At 40.9% G+C, this 17,857-nt stretch overlaps 1 protein-coding gene across 1 annotated transcript in view; it reads right to left on the minus strand.

Moving 5' to 3' along the window:
• Positions 1-17,857, minus strand: part of DPYD (dihydropyrimidine dehydrogenase) — a 1,498,502-nt gene that overhangs the window by 1,373,323 nt on the left and 107,322 nt on the right. Inside the window, exon 2 of the mRNA XM_040359980.1 lies at positions 3,170-3,280. Coding sequence (XP_040215914.1) covers positions 3,170-3,280 — 111 coding nt within the window. The remainder of the gene's footprint in view (positions 1-3,169; positions 3,281-17,857) is intronic.

A 17,857-nucleotide genomic window follows, 5' to 3' on the forward strand; every position in this document is an offset into this window, starting at 1 on the left:
CGTTGCTATAAAAATGCATTGATTACTGTATAAATGTGACTGTCAGGAAAGGGGTTAACACTAGGGGCGAGAATTCCTGCCCAGACCAATTTTCAGCTTTTAGCGCTGTCACGTTTTGAATGACAATTGCGCGGTCATGCAACACTGTACTCAAATGAAATTTTTATCATTTTTTCCCCACAAATAGAGCTTTCTTTTGGTGGTATATGATCACCTCTGTGGTTTTTATTTCTTGCACTATAAACAAAAGAAGAAGAGGGACAAGTTTGAAACAAAACACAATATTTATTATTTTTAGCTATAATAAATATCCATTTTTTTTAACAAACTTTTTCCTCAGTTTAGGCCGATACGTATTCTTCTACATATTTTTGGTAAAAAAAAAAAAACAACGCAATAAGCGTATATTGATTGGTTTGTGTAAAAGTTATAGCGTCTACAAAATAGGGAATAGATTTGTAGCATTTTTATTATTATTTTTTTGTTACTAGTAATGGCAGCGATCAGTGATTTTTATCATGACTGCAATATTGTGGCGGACACATCGGACACTTTTGACACATTTTTGGGACAATTCACATTTATACAGAGATCGTTGCTATAAAAATGCATTGATTACTGTATAAATGTGACTGTCAGGAAAGGGGTTAACACTAGGGGCGAGGAAGGGGTTAATGTATTCCCTAATTAGTGATTCTTACTGGGGGGGAGGGGAGTGACTGGGGGAGGTGACCGATGGTTGTCCCTATATACAAGGGACACATTATCGGTCCCCTCTCCCTGACAGGACTTGGATCTGTGTGTTTACACACACAGATCCACTTTCCTGCTCAGTTCCTGAGCAATCGCGCGCGCCCCCTAGTGGTTTTTAAAGGCGCAACATCATATGACGTCCACCCAGGATAACAGAGTCTTCCTCCCGCCGTCTTTTGACGGCGGGCAGATTACTAGTGGTTACATAGAGTAAGAGAAGGTTATAACCCCTGGAAGTTTTATTTTTTCCACCTTCGTCCCATTGGGGAGTTTTACCTTCACTTACTGTCCCATAGTCAAAACTGTAATCAAGAGGAAATCCCTGTAAATTAAAGGGAATTTTCAAGGGGACCCCCAGGTTGCCAGTCCCCAAAGAAAGATTTCTCTTATATTACTTTTCTGGGGACAAGATTTTTTTTTTTTACTTTTAATTTCACTTTCAAAGATAATGATAAATAATGATAATGATAAATCGGACAGATAAAAGAGGGTGAATATCCCCAATGAGGACACAGACATCAATAAAAACTGACAAGTGTTCTAATCTATTTCCCCTTTATCCAATCCTAAAGAAAATTGGATACATTTTCAGTTCACTCTTTTTTAAAAGGGTTGTAAAGGTAAAAAAAAAAATCCCTAAAAAGCTTTCTTTACCTTAGTGCAGTCCTCCTTCACTTACCTCATTTTACTTTTAAATGTCCTTATTTCTTCTGAGAAATCCTCACTTCCGGTTCTTCTGTCTGTAACTGCAAGGCTTTCTCCCTGGTGTGGAGAAAGCCTCTTGAGGGGGGAGGGGGCGAGCAGGAGTGTCAGGACGCCCACTAACATACAGCTCCTTTCTCTATCTGCAAAGAAGAGAGTGTCCCGACTTGCCCTGCTTGCCCCCTCCCCCCTCAAGATGCTTTCTCCACACCAGGGAGAAAGCCTTGCATTACTGTGTGGTGTTACAGACAGAAGAACAGGGAGTGAAGATTTCTCAGAAGAAATAAGGACATTTAAAAGCAAAAATCGAAGGATGAGGTAAGTGAAGAAGGACTGCACTAGGGTAAAGGAAGCTATTTAGGGAAAAAAATTACCTTTACAACCCCCTTAACCCACACTAACAATTTGACCCCACCCTTTTACTGAAAGGGGGATGGGTTATCTATCACTGCAAAAACAATTGTCTCTTGTGACCCAGCTGATCAGGAAAAAAGTCTATGGACTGCAATATTATTTATTCCCTGCTACTATCATACAGGGGAATCTAAACCTCATTCGTACTTGATATCACATAGAGTTGTTTTTATTGGTAAAGTGGTTCTAAAGGTTCAACATTTTTTACCTTTATGAATTCTGTGCATTAAGGTAAAAAAATGTCCCAGCAATTGGACTCACCCCTTATACTTATCCAAGTCCAATCTCGATCCAGTACTCTGCTCCTCTGCAGCAGCTCTCTCCTCTCTCTGCTCACACATCTGAGAGCCATTGGCTCCTGCTGCTGTCAATCAAATCATGTAAGCAGAGAGTAGGGGGACGGGGCTGAGCCGCAATGATTGTCAATAGATGCACTCAGCCCAGCTCGGGATCAAGCCTGCAGGTGTGTCCTCAAAGAAAATGACTTCTTATGATGGTGCACTGAGAGGAAGAGAAGCCTGGAGTCCCAAAAGGGGACCCCAGAAGAGGAGGTTTGGGGTAGCTCTGTGCAATACCATTACTCAGAGAAAGTAAATATAACATGTTCCACACACAAAAAAAAAAAAAATCCTTTACAAATTACTTAATTCCCCTACAAAGCAGTAATTCTACAACATCTCTCTCTGTTTAAAGTAGTGGTAGTAGTAGTTAAGTCAATATCTTAACTTGTACCTACAGGTAAGCTTACAATCAGACTTACCTGCAAGTACAATGAACATCTCGTTAAAGGGCAGTTGAAGTGGCTGGAGATTACAAATTTGAAAGACCAGGTGAAGATGGAAGCGGTAGGGCAGCCATGACAGTGATGCGCTAGAGGGCTCTGTTTGCAAGCAAGTCTGTCCTAATGTGCTAGCATGCAGTGTATACTAGCACATTGTGGCATAAACCTGCAGGGGGATTTTTTTTTACTGTTTTACGATAGTGCTTACTCTGATATCTCTTCTCATCCCATGCTTTTTCTATTCTTTATAACTTTTCTATTTCTACTATTTCTAGCGATGGGTTCATCAAAGTACATGCACAGATAGCAAATGGATTTGTCTACCTTCTAGGCACGTAAGGCAATTTTACTTACCAAGAAAATATTTAGTAACTGTAAAATATAGTTTTAAGGCATACATTACCTGGTGAATAAAAGTCCAATTGTACAAACTTACTTTCAAAATAAACATGCATTTCCATGTATTCACAAAACAAAATCAATCGTACAGTATCTGAAATAAATGTAGAAAGTACTTACAGAACAACTCTTGTCAGGATTCCTTTTCCATTGTTTCTTAACTTGCTTCTTTACTGTTGTAGAATGTAAAGTTGCATGCATAGCAGTCCTGGGATTTAACACCAAGATATTCTAAAAAATAAAATAAAATAGTATTAAAGTAGAGCTAACATTAAGATTCAAACTTCACATGAATCCCAAGTAAAAGTTAGCAAAACCAAATTACATTATTTTAAGTACATGCGTACTCCAATTCTTGCCAAGAAAAAAAAAAGGGATCTCAAGCTTTTTCAGGTCATTTGATACTTATAAATGTCTTTGTTTTGAATGAGAATAACCTGGCTGGTGGGCTTGAAATTAGATAAACAGAGTAGTGGAAGAAAGCAGAGAAGGCATTTGTAATGAACAAAAATGACTTCCTTAATGTACATAGAACATTTCAAATTATACACAATAATAGTTTTAAAACACTAACCACACAACATAAGGTGAAACTTTATTTTAAATTTTAGCTGAAATTGAGAGGAATTAGAACATCTGTGAAGTTTTTATTGCCGTCTGTGTCCAATTAAGTAGGTTCACCTTCTCTATTTGCCTTTGTGACCATCATCCCCAAAAGAGAAAAAAAAAATCTAATATTTTGAAGTCCCTGCCTTCTGCTGAGAGGATCCTAGACTGGGAGCTGAGCGATGGGGGATTGGCCCAGGAGAACCTAGAACTAAAGGTTGTCCAGGAGGCCCAGACAAACCATCGGGGATCCGGTCACCACACCGTATGACAGGTATGCTCAAGCTGTCAGTGGGTGACATTGATTGAACTAACTGGGAGGATTTGCTCAAACTGTTTTATCACAAATCCTAAATTGTCCAGCCTGTGGCAGAGGCCTTGAGTCAGGCCTGTGGCAGAGGTCTGTTTCCTCCCAGTGATTTGTAAGTGACGCTCTGGCTGCCAGGCTTGAGATAACTGCCTGTCCGGGGGGCACCTCACCCACCCTGATTGGGGTGGCGACGAATTGAGCTATATCATTGCTGAGAGCAGGCTTGCTCTCTCTGAATATCCAAGGCCTGATACTAAAAGTTCCTCTAAGCTCATCACCCTTCTCTGTCGTATGTCATGTTGATGTTGGCCAGGTTGGGCCTTGGAATAAAGCATTGAAAAACTAAATTGGTGTCTGGACACTTGCTCTTTACTACACTCACAGAAGTCACCCCTAGACCAAGTCAAGAAGGTAACTTAGAAAGCCGGTCCCAAACTAATCAGCGGCTCCTTCGGGGGTGAGTGCTACAACTATGTACCCCTTACTTTTCCACATAGGGTGGCAGCATCTTGAGCCCCCTTGCTTAAAGGGAGCATTCAGATTCCAATAAGTCTGCTGCCCACAGACCTCACATAATCACCTAGCCAAGGTTGTGGGAAAGAGGTCCCTGCCCCATTAACTTGTAAGCAAGGTACTTTGACAGGAAGTAGGAAATTGCAGCAGTAGCAGAAAAACGTGCTACTTTATACAGTGTATGGCTTGTGCTGAATGGGCTGACAGTCTGGAGTTTGGATAACCAAACAAGCAAAGTTCACTCCGAACATAATCTCATTCCCAAACGGCAAGCCAAGAATGTTTTATTCCCCTCAATATATTCCTGATTTGCATGATTCTCCACAGATCAAACAGATATATATATATTTTTGCAAACAATAACAAGAACCAGTAAACTTGTGAAATTAAATGTAAATCACATGCACCATATGGGGGTTGCTCACAGGCAAGACTTTTAGTTTAAAATATTTAAAATATCTGGCAGGATTGCTTGAATTTTTTATTTTTTTGTAATTGTCATTCATTTCTCTGTGCTTAAGGGGTAAAGGTAAAGCAATTTCACAATTTGCATTTCACATGAATGGTTATTGCATCTAAAACTTCCTTTTTTTTAAAGTTTCCTTCAGAATTGTTTTATATGAAACAAATAATAACAAGACAACAAAAATCAGAAGTTATTCTGCGAAGTCATTGATATGTAGGTATTTTTCACAAAAGATCACAAGTTAAAATGCACATAAAGAGAAAATCAGTTGCCTGTGAACACCATCCAAATCTTTTGATGGACAAGTTAAGAGCTGACAGAGGGCCCTGAGAGTTAATGATGAGAACTTCACACAGAGCGCAATAGTAACTCTGCAGCAATATGCCAGGTGGAACCGCTGGATATACATGATGTCTGACACTGACAGATTACTCCTCATTTTATAGTCCATAGTGCCTTGACAGAGCGCAATTTAGTAACCCTGCTTGTTTTACGGAAACTTCCTCAATCTGTTTTGCAACTGTTTCTTTACTCTGCTACTGGAGCTTTTGCAAATACAAATCAATCAATCATGTTTCAATGGTTTAGTTTCTCTTGTGTTTCATTCCATAAATTTCTTGTAGTAGTTTTTTTGTGATAAGACATTTTAGATCTACATTTTTTTAGTTGAGTGAGTGAAATACTTGGGCAAGAGAACAACATGGAGACCAAGGTCTGTTTATAAAAAAAAATTGCATAGCAATTCACAAAGGAAAAGTAAACGTACACTCAAAAAATGCTTTTTTTTCCATTTTAAAAATCAACAGAAAATATTTAAATGGCACCGAAAATAGGCTAATAACATTTGTTTTTTGCCAGTATCTGCACAAAACAAATGTACAATACATGCACTTTGACTTAGTAAAGTGCTATGCAAATGCAGCTGGGTGCTCTGCCTCCTAGTGGAGCTCTTGGGCTTCCCCTGCCACTGCATGGCTGCAGAGTGGGCTGTGCTTTGTGCCTACTCTATTCTCATGTGGCTGTGCTGTGCTGTGCTTGGCGTGTGATTTCCCTCCCTCCTGGCAGTGACTTCAGTGATACAGGGGAGGACAAAAGGATGTGTGAAGGTGTGCAGGCGGCCTGTTGAAATCAATGGCAATGTACCTAGAACACATTTAACCACTTAGCTTTCGCAGCAATTTTTTTTTCATTTTTACATGTTAAAGTCAGCATTTTTTGCTTGAAAATTACTTATAACCCCGAAACATATATTTTCTGAAAGCAAAAGCTCTGTAGAAAAAAAGGTAACAGTTGTATTTTTTATGCCGCACAATATTTTTCACAGTTGTTTATGAAATACATATTTTTTATATATTTTTTTTTCAATTGTATTTTTTATTAAGTATTTAAAAAATATAAAGGTTTGAAAGATTTACACAGACATAAAAATGCAGAAACATCCACCAACAATATAAAGGCAGGCATGAGTAGAAAGAACAGGTAAATATCATAAAGTAACAAAATAAATAATATAATACCTTGCCTTGAAATCAGCAAGATCTATAGAAAATATGTACCAACAATATATCACTACACAGTTTAAAGCCTAAGGATGTAATAATAAAATGAAAAGAAAAAAAAAAGAGAGAAACACTATGGATCTCAAGTTTTAAAAGATCATATAATGGTTATTCAGAATATAATGGCACAAGAGATAACCAACTAGGAATCTAAAAGGTGTCTGTTTAGTACTATACTCAGAAATGTCCCAAGTGTCCCAAGTATCCCAAATGTTTATAAATCTTGACATTGAGTCTTCAACTAATGCAGTCAAGTGCCATCCTACATATATCCACCATGGCGGGGGGGGGGGGTGGTAGATAGCCAACAACATGGTATAACCCATTTAGCTGCTAATAAAACAAAGGCCATCAACTTCCTTGCATGTTTGGGAGATATCCAGGAAAGGAAGACCCCACAAATAGTATATAGGAGTTAAAGATATGGAAATATTCAGGAGATTCTGCAAGAGGGTCTTGGACATAAACCCAAATATGTTTAATAATGGGACAATCCCAAAAAAACATGGTGATGGGTACCTTGTGATCTCCAACACTGCCGCAAAGCTCATGGTTTAAGTGCATGTAAAATATTGGGATTTCTTTACCATAACAGAAGAACCTTGTAGGCTGTCTCTCTCTAAAGTTTCACATTGCGTGACACAGAGTAGATTCCCAAATTTTACCCAATTGTACAAGGGAAATAGATTGATCAAGAATATGAGACCATTTACTCATGTATGCATAACTGGACTTACTCAGGAGGGTAGACTTTGAGGGTTGTTATATATGGAGGACATTAAATGAGGCTCATACGGGCCATTAGCACATAAAAAGTTTAAAGCTGGTGGGTTTAGCCAAAGATAATATAGGGGATTTGAAAGAGAAAAACGTTTTGATTTGTAGGTAGGAGTAAAAAAGGTTTCTGTCATAACAGAGTTTCCATACCGATAAGGTAAACAACATCAGAGCTAAAACATAAACGTTGCAATTGAGACATATACTCATTAAGCTTTGACCATAACATAGAATATGGATGTGCAGGACAAGCGATTACCATTTCAATTTCAGACCATACATTTGGCGCATAATGGGAGGGCCAGGTAATAACAGCACACAAATGGGTAGCATAATAATATTTAACTATGTCTGGAACTCCTAAGCCCCCTCTAGAGAATAGAGCGAAAACTACTGTGCTTGTGTAACAGCCGCTTCTCTGCTGGCTGTTCCTTCTATTAACAGGTGCCTTCAGCGCCGTAATGCGTTCCATGCTGGAGCGCATATGGCGCTGGCGCGATGATGTCATTGCCCGGCGCCGTGATGCGTTCCAGGATGGAACACTGAAATGCGCCGCACACGGCACTTTGTTTGAATTCAGTGCGATGCACTGCACCTGATCTCCTGCCTATAAAGGCATTCAAAGGAGATACATTCCTGGTTCTATTATTGTCAGCCGTAGCCGGCTAGGCTACCAGCCTTTCTTGGCCTTGGAGGCATCTACTATCAAGGCTACAGAGGGGACTACAGGTCCCAGCAATCCCTGGACTGCACCGCTCCTGCCATCAACTACTCCTTTAGTGCTGTTGCACCTGCTTTAACAGAGAGCCTTGCTGGGGACAACCTTGGGCCTTCCCTGCTGAACATCCTTACCACAAAATCCCTATTGCCTGCACAGAAGCCTGCAAGCACATAAGCAGCTGTTGTGTCACTTGTAGTGCTATAGCAAGAACTGTTGCTGATCTTTCATCTAACACAATTGCTATTGTTTGTAATGTCTGGTGGCTATCAACATACTATGTGGGATACCCCTTTGCTAAGGACTGTTTGCTAAGGAGTACCTTAAAGGGTCAGCTACCCTCAAATTACCTGAGCTATATTGCCTCTCACATACAACTACTATTACGTGTGCAATATTCATCTTGTATGCAACTATTGTTACCTCAGCTATATTTGCCTTTCAAATGCAGCTATTATTACCTGTGCTATAATTGCCTCCCAGATGCAATTATTAGTTGTCGCTACAACTCCTATTTACTATATGTACTCTCAAAGTACCTAAGCTATAAATTGCTACTAATATGTAACTACTAGTGGTCTCAACAACGCTTATTTACTACGTGCTGACATAAGTGCCACTTGTATATGGGCCTATGCCCTAAAGTTGCGGAACATGTTCGCCTAAACTTTCTATGCTAAGGGTTGACGTATTCTATACCTTCTCCCTTAGTCGCCTAATGCACGACACTGTGTAATACTCATAATCACTAGCGTACAGTTGTGCATTGCAATCTTTTAGTACATAATATAATTTTAAACGCTATGCTCTGGTCGCATGTTGTAATGCATCCATTCTTAGTAGCTCATTGCCTTTCTTTATGTGACAGAGAGATGATGTAGAGATCCCCCAAACTCCTGTCACATAGGGAAAGCATTGAAATCCTTGCTAACCGCAGTTGTGGTTCACTCCCTTCACCAGTGCTGTTACAGCTTGTAACCCGATGTAATGCATTTTGCCTTATATTGCCATATACAATTGAGGAAAATTCTCAGAAGAAATTTCAATTGCAATAATGAGATGGGAACTGGAAGGAGTATAGACATTTTGATAATATTAATTCTCCCTAATAATGAAAAGAGATATAGAGTCCTTTGTGCACCAACAATAATAATAGTTCTGTTGAAGTGAGGTGAGGAGAGGCAGAAGGATATTAAATGAAGGGGGCCTCAGGTTTTGGAGAAGGAGGAAAAAGGGGGGAGGGAGGGTATTTGAGGGTACCTTGGATGTAGGTGGATAAGTGCTGTATAGAGGGTGCCCCAATAAATGGAGCCCAGCTTGGACACATGCTGGGAGCACATGTTGGCTTGGTGAAAAGGTAATTTCAATGGTGATAACCGAGGATGATGGAGTGGTGGCGTCATGGTAATGAGGCCAGCCAATGACACCTATGGAGAAAATTTGAGATAAATGTAAATAGTGACCAGAAAAAAGGGGGGCTAGGGGGGAGGGGTAGAGCAGCCAGGGCGAGCTGGGCGAGTGACAAAAAAAACGCTGAAGATGTATAACTTACTGTGGACTGGGTAATACCACAGCGATCCCGAGATCCGGTATCCATTCCGCTGTGAGTGGGAGGATCCTATTTGAAGGTCCCCTGGCTAGCGCCAATGAGACGTGGGCGTACGTGGTGACGCAGCGGCGCTGTGACTGGCCTCCCGCGTGACGTCAGCCTGGTGGATATGCGCATGCGCCGTACGTCAAGGTCCCGCGATTTGAGGTCGGGAACCCACGTGGGACAACGTGTAGACGAGGTACAGCCCTGGGGGCGGGGCTGTTGACCTCGCCAAGGTGATACCTAGGCCGCCGCCGGATAGAAATCCGGAGACGCCCATCCTCACCTGGAGCTAGCGGGGGGAGGCAAACAGCTGAGCCCAGTAGGAAAATTGATTGCACATAGACAAAAATTACAATTAGATGTAACAAATACAATAAGAATACAATTAATAGAAATATACAGTACAGACTATACAGACTATATCCAACAGGCTGACGTCACGCGGGCGGCCAGTCGCAGCGCCGCTGCGTCACCGCCTAGAGGAGTGGTGTGGTGACAGGGCGTAGTCTCCTGCTATTTAGCTAAGGTGATAAGATTCAGATCTGTCACCTAACTCCTTTAAAATCTCCTTTAAAAAATTTGGAGTTTTTGAGGGTGGCCACAGTTAGGGCTTCCTTACGTTTGTAATAACAGAAAACTGACAATAATGTCCCTGGGATTGGCACCTGTCTGTGTTTTAGGAGCTAGGGATTGGTGAGATCTGTCTATATCTTAAATGTGAGGGGCCAAAGTTGTGTAAAGGCCCAGGACATGGGGAAGAATTTCTCTCTCACTCAGTTTCAGGGACCCCACAAATCCACAGATTCTGATGGTGCTCCCTATTTTCCAGATCTTCCTGTTGCATTTGGAGTTGAGAGACAGTGGGCCGGATTCAGATAGCCTTTACGCCGGCGTATCTATTGATACACCGCGTATGTGCTACGAAGCGCCGGCGTATCTTCTTTCTGTATTCAGAAAGCTAGATACGCCAGAATTTCCCTAAGATCCGACCGGCGTAAGTGTCTTACACCGTCGTATCTTAGGCTGCATATTTACGCTGGGCGCTAGGTGGCGCTTCCGTATATTTACGCGAAGAATATGCTAATTAGGTAGATACGCCGATTCAGAAACATACGTCCGCCCGGCACATTTTTTTACGTTGTTTACGTTAGGCTTTTTCCGGTGTAAAGTTACCCCTGCTATATGAGGGGTATCCTATGTTAAGTATGGACGTCGTTTATGCATCAAGTTTTAAAAATTTTACGCCGTTTGCGTAAGTGGTTCGCGAATAGGGCTGTACGTAAGTTACGTTCACGTCTAAAACAATGACGATTTGCGGCGTAATTTTGAGCATGCGCACTGGGATTTCAAATACGTCAAATACGTGGGGTCACAGTGAATTTAAATAAAACACGCCCACATCATCCACATTTGAATTAGGCTGGCTTACGCCAGACCACAGACGTTATGCCGCCGTAACTAAGGGCGCAAGTTCTTTCTGAATACGGAACTTGCCGAAAGATACTCCAATGTATCTGAATCTGGCCCAGTATATTTGGATGCAGCATTGTCTTCTTCGAAAAAACTTGAACATATTGCACCAGTTCATCAAATTTGGTATCTGCAGTGTTCATGCATTCATCCAACTGATTTATATCACCGCTAAGTTTATGTACCATTTTCCCCCATCTCTCTGGTAATATTACGAGTTACATTTTGTAATAGGGCATGCAGGTTTAAATCTATGACTTTAACCATCACCTGCCAAGGTGGGCTCTGCTGGTGGGGTGGAGAAGGTCCCTGAGGGTGTCCCCTTGGTGGTCACAAATAGGTATTTGGGCTCCAGAGGATCCTCTTGTGAACTTTTGTTGGGGATGCCGACCTAAACAGAAACTGTTTCCAGGGTTAGAGGAGGCCACAGGAAATATTTTTTTGGGCTCCCAATTTTAGCCATGGGTAGCTAGAGGTCTTCCTGGGCTGAAATATGGGAATCTTGTGGTGGTATCTGCTGTAGAAGTGGAGCTGGAGTCTCGGGAGAGACAGGAACCAGAGCCGCTAGATTATTCATCCACTATCTTCAAAGGTCACGCATGCGCCCCCAATCACATGAATTTACAAACACAAACTATGGGATTGGGTGGAGTAAATAGATACCAAACATGTCAAGACTCAAAATTGCATTTCCATGAAATGGCAATAGATAACATTTTAAAAGCCTAAGTTATCAGTTTAGTGTTAACCATGAATTATGGCCCTAGAAATATTATTTTCACTCCGACGTTCATAGCAATACCTCACGTGTTACGCAGTTGCTGCTTACATACACATGAAGGCCTTTTTCACAAAAGTGATTGGGTTGCACGAATCATTTTTCCTAAACAGATGAACGCCAACTGAAAAAAATAAGACTAAGCTCCTGGACATTTTAAAACAGCCTGAAGAATGAAGTAATTAAAGTGCATTTCCACTTTTTTTCAGTCAAATTGGGGCATGTCCACGATCGCATAACAATGAATAACTATATAAAATTGCTGCTTGCTTTTGCTTTTTACTTGATGAATAATCTTATTTAGATCTCCCCTTCTATGTAATGTGAAGAAGGGGGTTGGGGAGTAATGTTTGTCATAATTAACTCTATTTGCAATTTCCACCATCAGTTGTAAACAAAATATGCAGGCTTTTCCTAAGGACTAAAGATCAAGACTTGGGTGGTACCATGTATGTTAATGCGCTTAAAAAAAAAAGGGAGGAAAACTCCTTCACTTTGTACCTTATTTTCATATTGTTATCCATTCTAAATTACAGAAGCTGCCTAAATGTACACGCCTAAAAAAAAATAGAAAAGCAATAAATATTTTGTAGTTATTTAGGCATGTTCTGTGAATAAGAACACAGATATATAGTTGGGAGGGGGGGTCCTCAGATTTTACTGAAGAGGTGGGGTTTAATGCTGCAGCATCAGCTCTAAGACCCAAAACTGAGTGATCACGTGACCATTCATCTATTAGTCCTCGGTCTTCAAGTGATGAGCAGTGACGGTCAATCAACACTTTGCTCTGCTTTTTTAGCACTTACTGGAGTGTTAGCTTGGGGAGGGGGTGGGCACAGCTGGCTCTGGCTCTCAGTTGCGCACAGAGGCCATTGGGTGGATCCCAACAAGATTGTTTATATTGTTGCCGCTTTGGTGCTACATGCTGGATGTCCAGTGTGCCCCTCTGCCTTTAAAAATGGATGGGCTCCCTCCAGGCTCCCCTGTCCTCTGCATAGCCATTATAATGCATGTACTCCCACTGTGGAGGTGCACAAAAAGTTAGTTAGGACTACAGAAAATACTAGGGTACCTTGACGGGGTCTGTAGCTTACGCATGCAATTGCAAATGTGTGCAAATTTGACACATACTGTTAGACAGGATAATTTGGTTGGTTGCAGGCTGGTCGGTAAGTTGAGCTGGGAATTTCCTATGTTTTGTTTTGCAACTATTGTAGAGATCCTTCCAGAGCCTGGAGTGGTTGTCCCCCTTCTGGGTCGCAGGAGAAAAAAAATATACTCCTGTTACTTCTGCTGTTGACTCAAAAGTACTAAAGCCAGAGAATATGCAACTAACATTGCTGAAAGGAGGCCACCAATGCCTCCATATTTATCTACCAGGACAGGTGTACTTTCACAAGTGTTTCCTTGGGTCTATTTTATTGAAAAAGTATTATACTCTTTGGAGATGTATTTTAAAAAACATAGCATATTTAATATGTTCATAATTAAGGTATCACTTATAAGAGCAGAGCACTTCAGCCATTAAGTGTGCTGGACCTCTTATATAAAATTATTGGCTTGATTAGCTGTAGTAAAAAAAATAAAAATGGCATCACTGCACTTTTTGGTAGGAAAAATGATTGCCAACAACAGGGTAAATGAATAGTACACCACTAGATATTAGATTTGACACTATCAGAACTATTTCTAAACCCATTTAAATAAATCTATGACTAAAATATTAATATGTATATATTTTTTTAATTATTATTTGAAATAAATCAGCATTAAAAAAGGATGCATCTGCAAAACCATTTGTCTTATTGTTGTGCCATTTCCTGCACCTGTGACAGATAACAGGAGTATCTTGATAAAAAGTTAACGTGACACTAAACAGTATACTTATTTCCCAAAATTAATTCACACACACCCACTACTTACTGGCCCCATCTATTTTTTTTATATATTTTCTGTATCCTTGTAACATCTTTAATTAGCTCACAAACCTTTCCTTTTCCCCCTTACTGCTCTATGCACACTACAAATCCCATAGCCCCTAGTATGTCTTGTGGGCAAGCAACTGAGGGTGGCTACATTTCTACATATAGTGGGACCAACATAGCCATGCTCTAACAAAAAGCCTGATCACAGCAGAAACAAAAATTCAGGGATTTGGAGCAGGCTGAGAGCATATTTTTTTGAGTTAAGAATATATATTTGAATATATATATTTTTTAAACCAGGGTTTAGTTTTACTTTATATCTATGTGTCCTCTTTGAGGAATAGTTTGATACACTTCAAATGTCATCCTGAGAGGAAGGAAGGACAACAACTCTGCAATGGGGGCTTAGAGAGCACCAAAACATGTTTTAGTAGAATGGGGATGGCGTTAATCCTCTATAAAGGTTTTCACTGCCGTCTCTGTCCACATATTTCCATTTACTCACCTCTAATACAGTTGGACTGTAGCTGATAACTGCTGGGGAACTTCTTCCGTTGCTGCTGCTGTATTATCCTTCTGCAGTGTGAGCATGGTAATGCTGAATATTCATCAATGAAGAAGAGAGACCACTTGGCAAAGTCATCTATGGAATGTCCCCATCTTGGCTGGGTTTGGATCATATCTGGAGGACTGTGACTGGTTGAGGCATGAGAGGAGGATGGAGGAGTCATAAGGGGGAAGAGAGACAAGCAGAGTTGCGGGCTGCTGACTGAACGGAACCCTGCCATAGCTGACCACAATCAGGTGAAACCTGAGAAAAGCAAAAAAGAGACTGCTCATCACATAGTACCTTGTCTTAGAGGCCACAACCCTTCTCCCTGGGAGCATGCAAGATATCCAAATCATATCTGGTGTGATCAGACAGTACTAAAGAGCACTTCTACTGCCTGTAAGGAAGGAAAAGAGGGACTGTCTCAGCAGGACATAAAGAGAAGTCACAGCTACTCCCATTCCTGTCTGGGGCCTTGAACTGAATCAGAACTGAATCAGAACACAGAGGGCATGATTTGTCTGGTAATAGACTGACATTTGTACCCTAGAACAATACATTAAGAATAAGATCATTATTAGAAGTTTAAGGTGGGAAGTCATCCCACAGGATGGTCTAGATGATGCGGGATCCATCCGAGAATGGTATGATTTCTTTACCAGAGTTGGGTTCAAACTGAAGGAGCTCATCCTCCAAAGGAAGAAACGTAAAATGGCACATCTAGAATCCAAGATCAATGACCTACAGCAACAATTAGATGCAATAAAAGATACTCAGCAATTCATTGAGTTTAATAATACGACTAGCAAAAGACTTGAAAAGGTCAATAAGGACACGCAGAAAAAGAAAATAAAAAAGTACCACAGGGACATGGGGGACTTCAAGGTGAATACCATATTTGCCTGGCAACATAATTTGTCTGACACTGTAAACATGGTAGAGAAAGTGCGTTCATCACCAAATGAACGAACACAAAATGCAATACCACAACCAGCCACAAGAGAACCAACATACTCATATGCAAATGAGGAAATCGCATTCGATACACCAACACAATTTTCAACGCTCATTAGAAGAGGTCACGGAAAAGCGGTGGCAATACCAAAGGGAATCAAGGACACATCCAACAAACGGGACCATATCAGGTACCTACACACAACAAATTCCAACCTTTGCAGGCTCATCAGGAATACTATGAAAATGCTCCACCTCAGTGTCCTTTTTTAGGGCGAGGAGGAGGGAGTGCTCAAAGAAGGGGGAGAGGATATCCACCACGCAGGGGGAGACCCCAACAATATCCAATGCCACAATACAGAGATCAGAATTGGAGAGGTCCACCACCAAAGGAACGAAGAACCAGAGGCTGTAGGGCCGGATGGAGGTCCCAAAAAAGAAGAAGAAGGCAACAAGAATAGGGTGTATATTTAATTTGAGCCCGGCTGAACTAACACATAAGGAAATAAACATCTTAAATTTGGGTTTAAAGTGTGGAATGAGGAGGCCGGTCAATAAGTTCGATGTATTTATAGACATTCATAAATACCTTCGGAAGTTGAATATCAAAAAATATTTTGTAGGGAACAATACACTTACAAATAACAGCCCTCTGTAAACAGGGGGCATACAAAACAGTGATTTGAAGAACAGATCGCTATTCAACCCGTTAAACAATCCTAATCACCAAGTGGAGGTGTTTAAGGGTTTAGTATTGCGGGACTTAGAAGGCTTGAAACCTAAAAAGAATACAAACCTGGAGATGTTGGAAGATCGAAAGGATATTATTATCAGACCAGCAGATAAAGGAGGAGGAGTCGTGATTTTAACGAAAGAGTTTTACCATAACCAAATCTCTGAGATGTTGTCAGACGTGAACACCTACACACAACTAGACCAAGACCCGACCTCAGCTTATAAAGCACAACTGGAAGTGGTGGTCAATATAGGTTCTACATCAGGTGTACTAACAACCAAAGAGAGAAAGTATCTAATACCCGCTAGCAGCAAGGTACCAACCATATATACGCTGCCAAAAATTCATAAAGACTCAACCAATCCCCCTGCAAGGCCTATAGTGAATAATATTGACTCTGTCTCATCAAGACTAGGTCAATACCTGGACACATTCCTACAAAAAAGCGTGAAAGGGACGCAATCATATCTCAAAGATACGAAAGATCTCTTGATCTGTCTTCAGAGCATCATTTTAGAGGAGGACCAGCCGATTCTTCTTGTCACTGCCGATGTGTCATCTGTATACTCAATAATTCAGTGTGATGACGCAATGTTAGCCCTCAATTGGGCGCTCAGTAGAAGAGATGATTTACCACACAGCCAAAAAGTCTTTTTAGGCCATGCACTGAACTTCCGTTTATCACATAACTACTTTTGGTATGACAGCAAGTTCTACTCCCAAAGAAGAGGCGTCGTGATGGGCGCAAAGAAGAAGAACTGAATTACTTTTTTATAGACGCTACATTGATGACCTGTTTTTTTATTTGGGCAGAATCTACAGAATCCCTACATATTACTAGCACATTTAAAGGGGTTATATTGGATCAATTAGACTACATTGTGCTTATGCAGTACTAACATTTCTCTCATCATTGGGAATAATGGGCACAATTGTAACCAATTGTCTTTGATTTTAATTGGATTTTAGAGTCATAACTCAAGCTCCTTTTAAAATTGTGTTTTAGCAGCAATACATTATATCAATTGCTCTCTCTGACATTATATGTATAATTTCTTATACACTTTTAATACTTCTTAATGTATGAATTACTTATGAAAGGTTAACACATGGGATGCCTTTTATGGTGTTACTATGTGATCTTTCTGATGTTACCAGGTTAAAAATGCTTGCCCTGACATTGACAGCGATTAGTGTCTAGGCATTGTATTGAGATGGCGCGTCAGGTACTTTCGCCCATACTCCACATTAGATGTAATGTTGCGTGTGCGCCTGTGCAAGATCAAGCGCCCATGTGACTAAGTCTATCCAATGAGCGCATAGATTGCACGTCTTAGATGTGTGTCTATTGGACGGACGTGTGTTCCGCCCTTAATGGGCCAACGGCCTCATGCGAGCTACCACGTCTGCACGGTTTAGAAGATCATATTCCGCCCATAATAGGGCATGATCCTCACATGACCAACTGCGCCTGTGCGGCGTGATACGTCCATGTACACCTCTCCGCCCATAGCCTGGTATAGGAATATCTGACACGAGTGCACCTGTGCAAGGAATAGGCGCACACGTGTTCAGAATTAGCCAATGAGCGCACAATAAGCGCTCTGCATTACACTATATATAATTGGTCAATGATAGGCTTAGGCACGCCCTCATATGAAGTCAAAACAATGACGAAACACAAGGGCGTGATGCTTATCCATTGACCAGAGACACTGTACAGCCCCCAGGAGCAGGAACAGGAGAGAAGTCAGGCATCTGCAACTTTACTGACTTGCAAGGAGAGGCATACAGGCACAGTACCATTATTACCTCATGCTTGAAAACTTTTATTTTGTGGTACGCACAACTT

This window comes from Rana temporaria, chromosome 7, assembly GCF_905171775.1.
Source record: "Rana temporaria chromosome 7, aRanTem1.1, whole genome shotgun sequence".
Classification (NCBI taxonomy): Eukaryota; Metazoa; Chordata; class Amphibia; order Anura; family Ranidae; genus Rana; species Rana temporaria.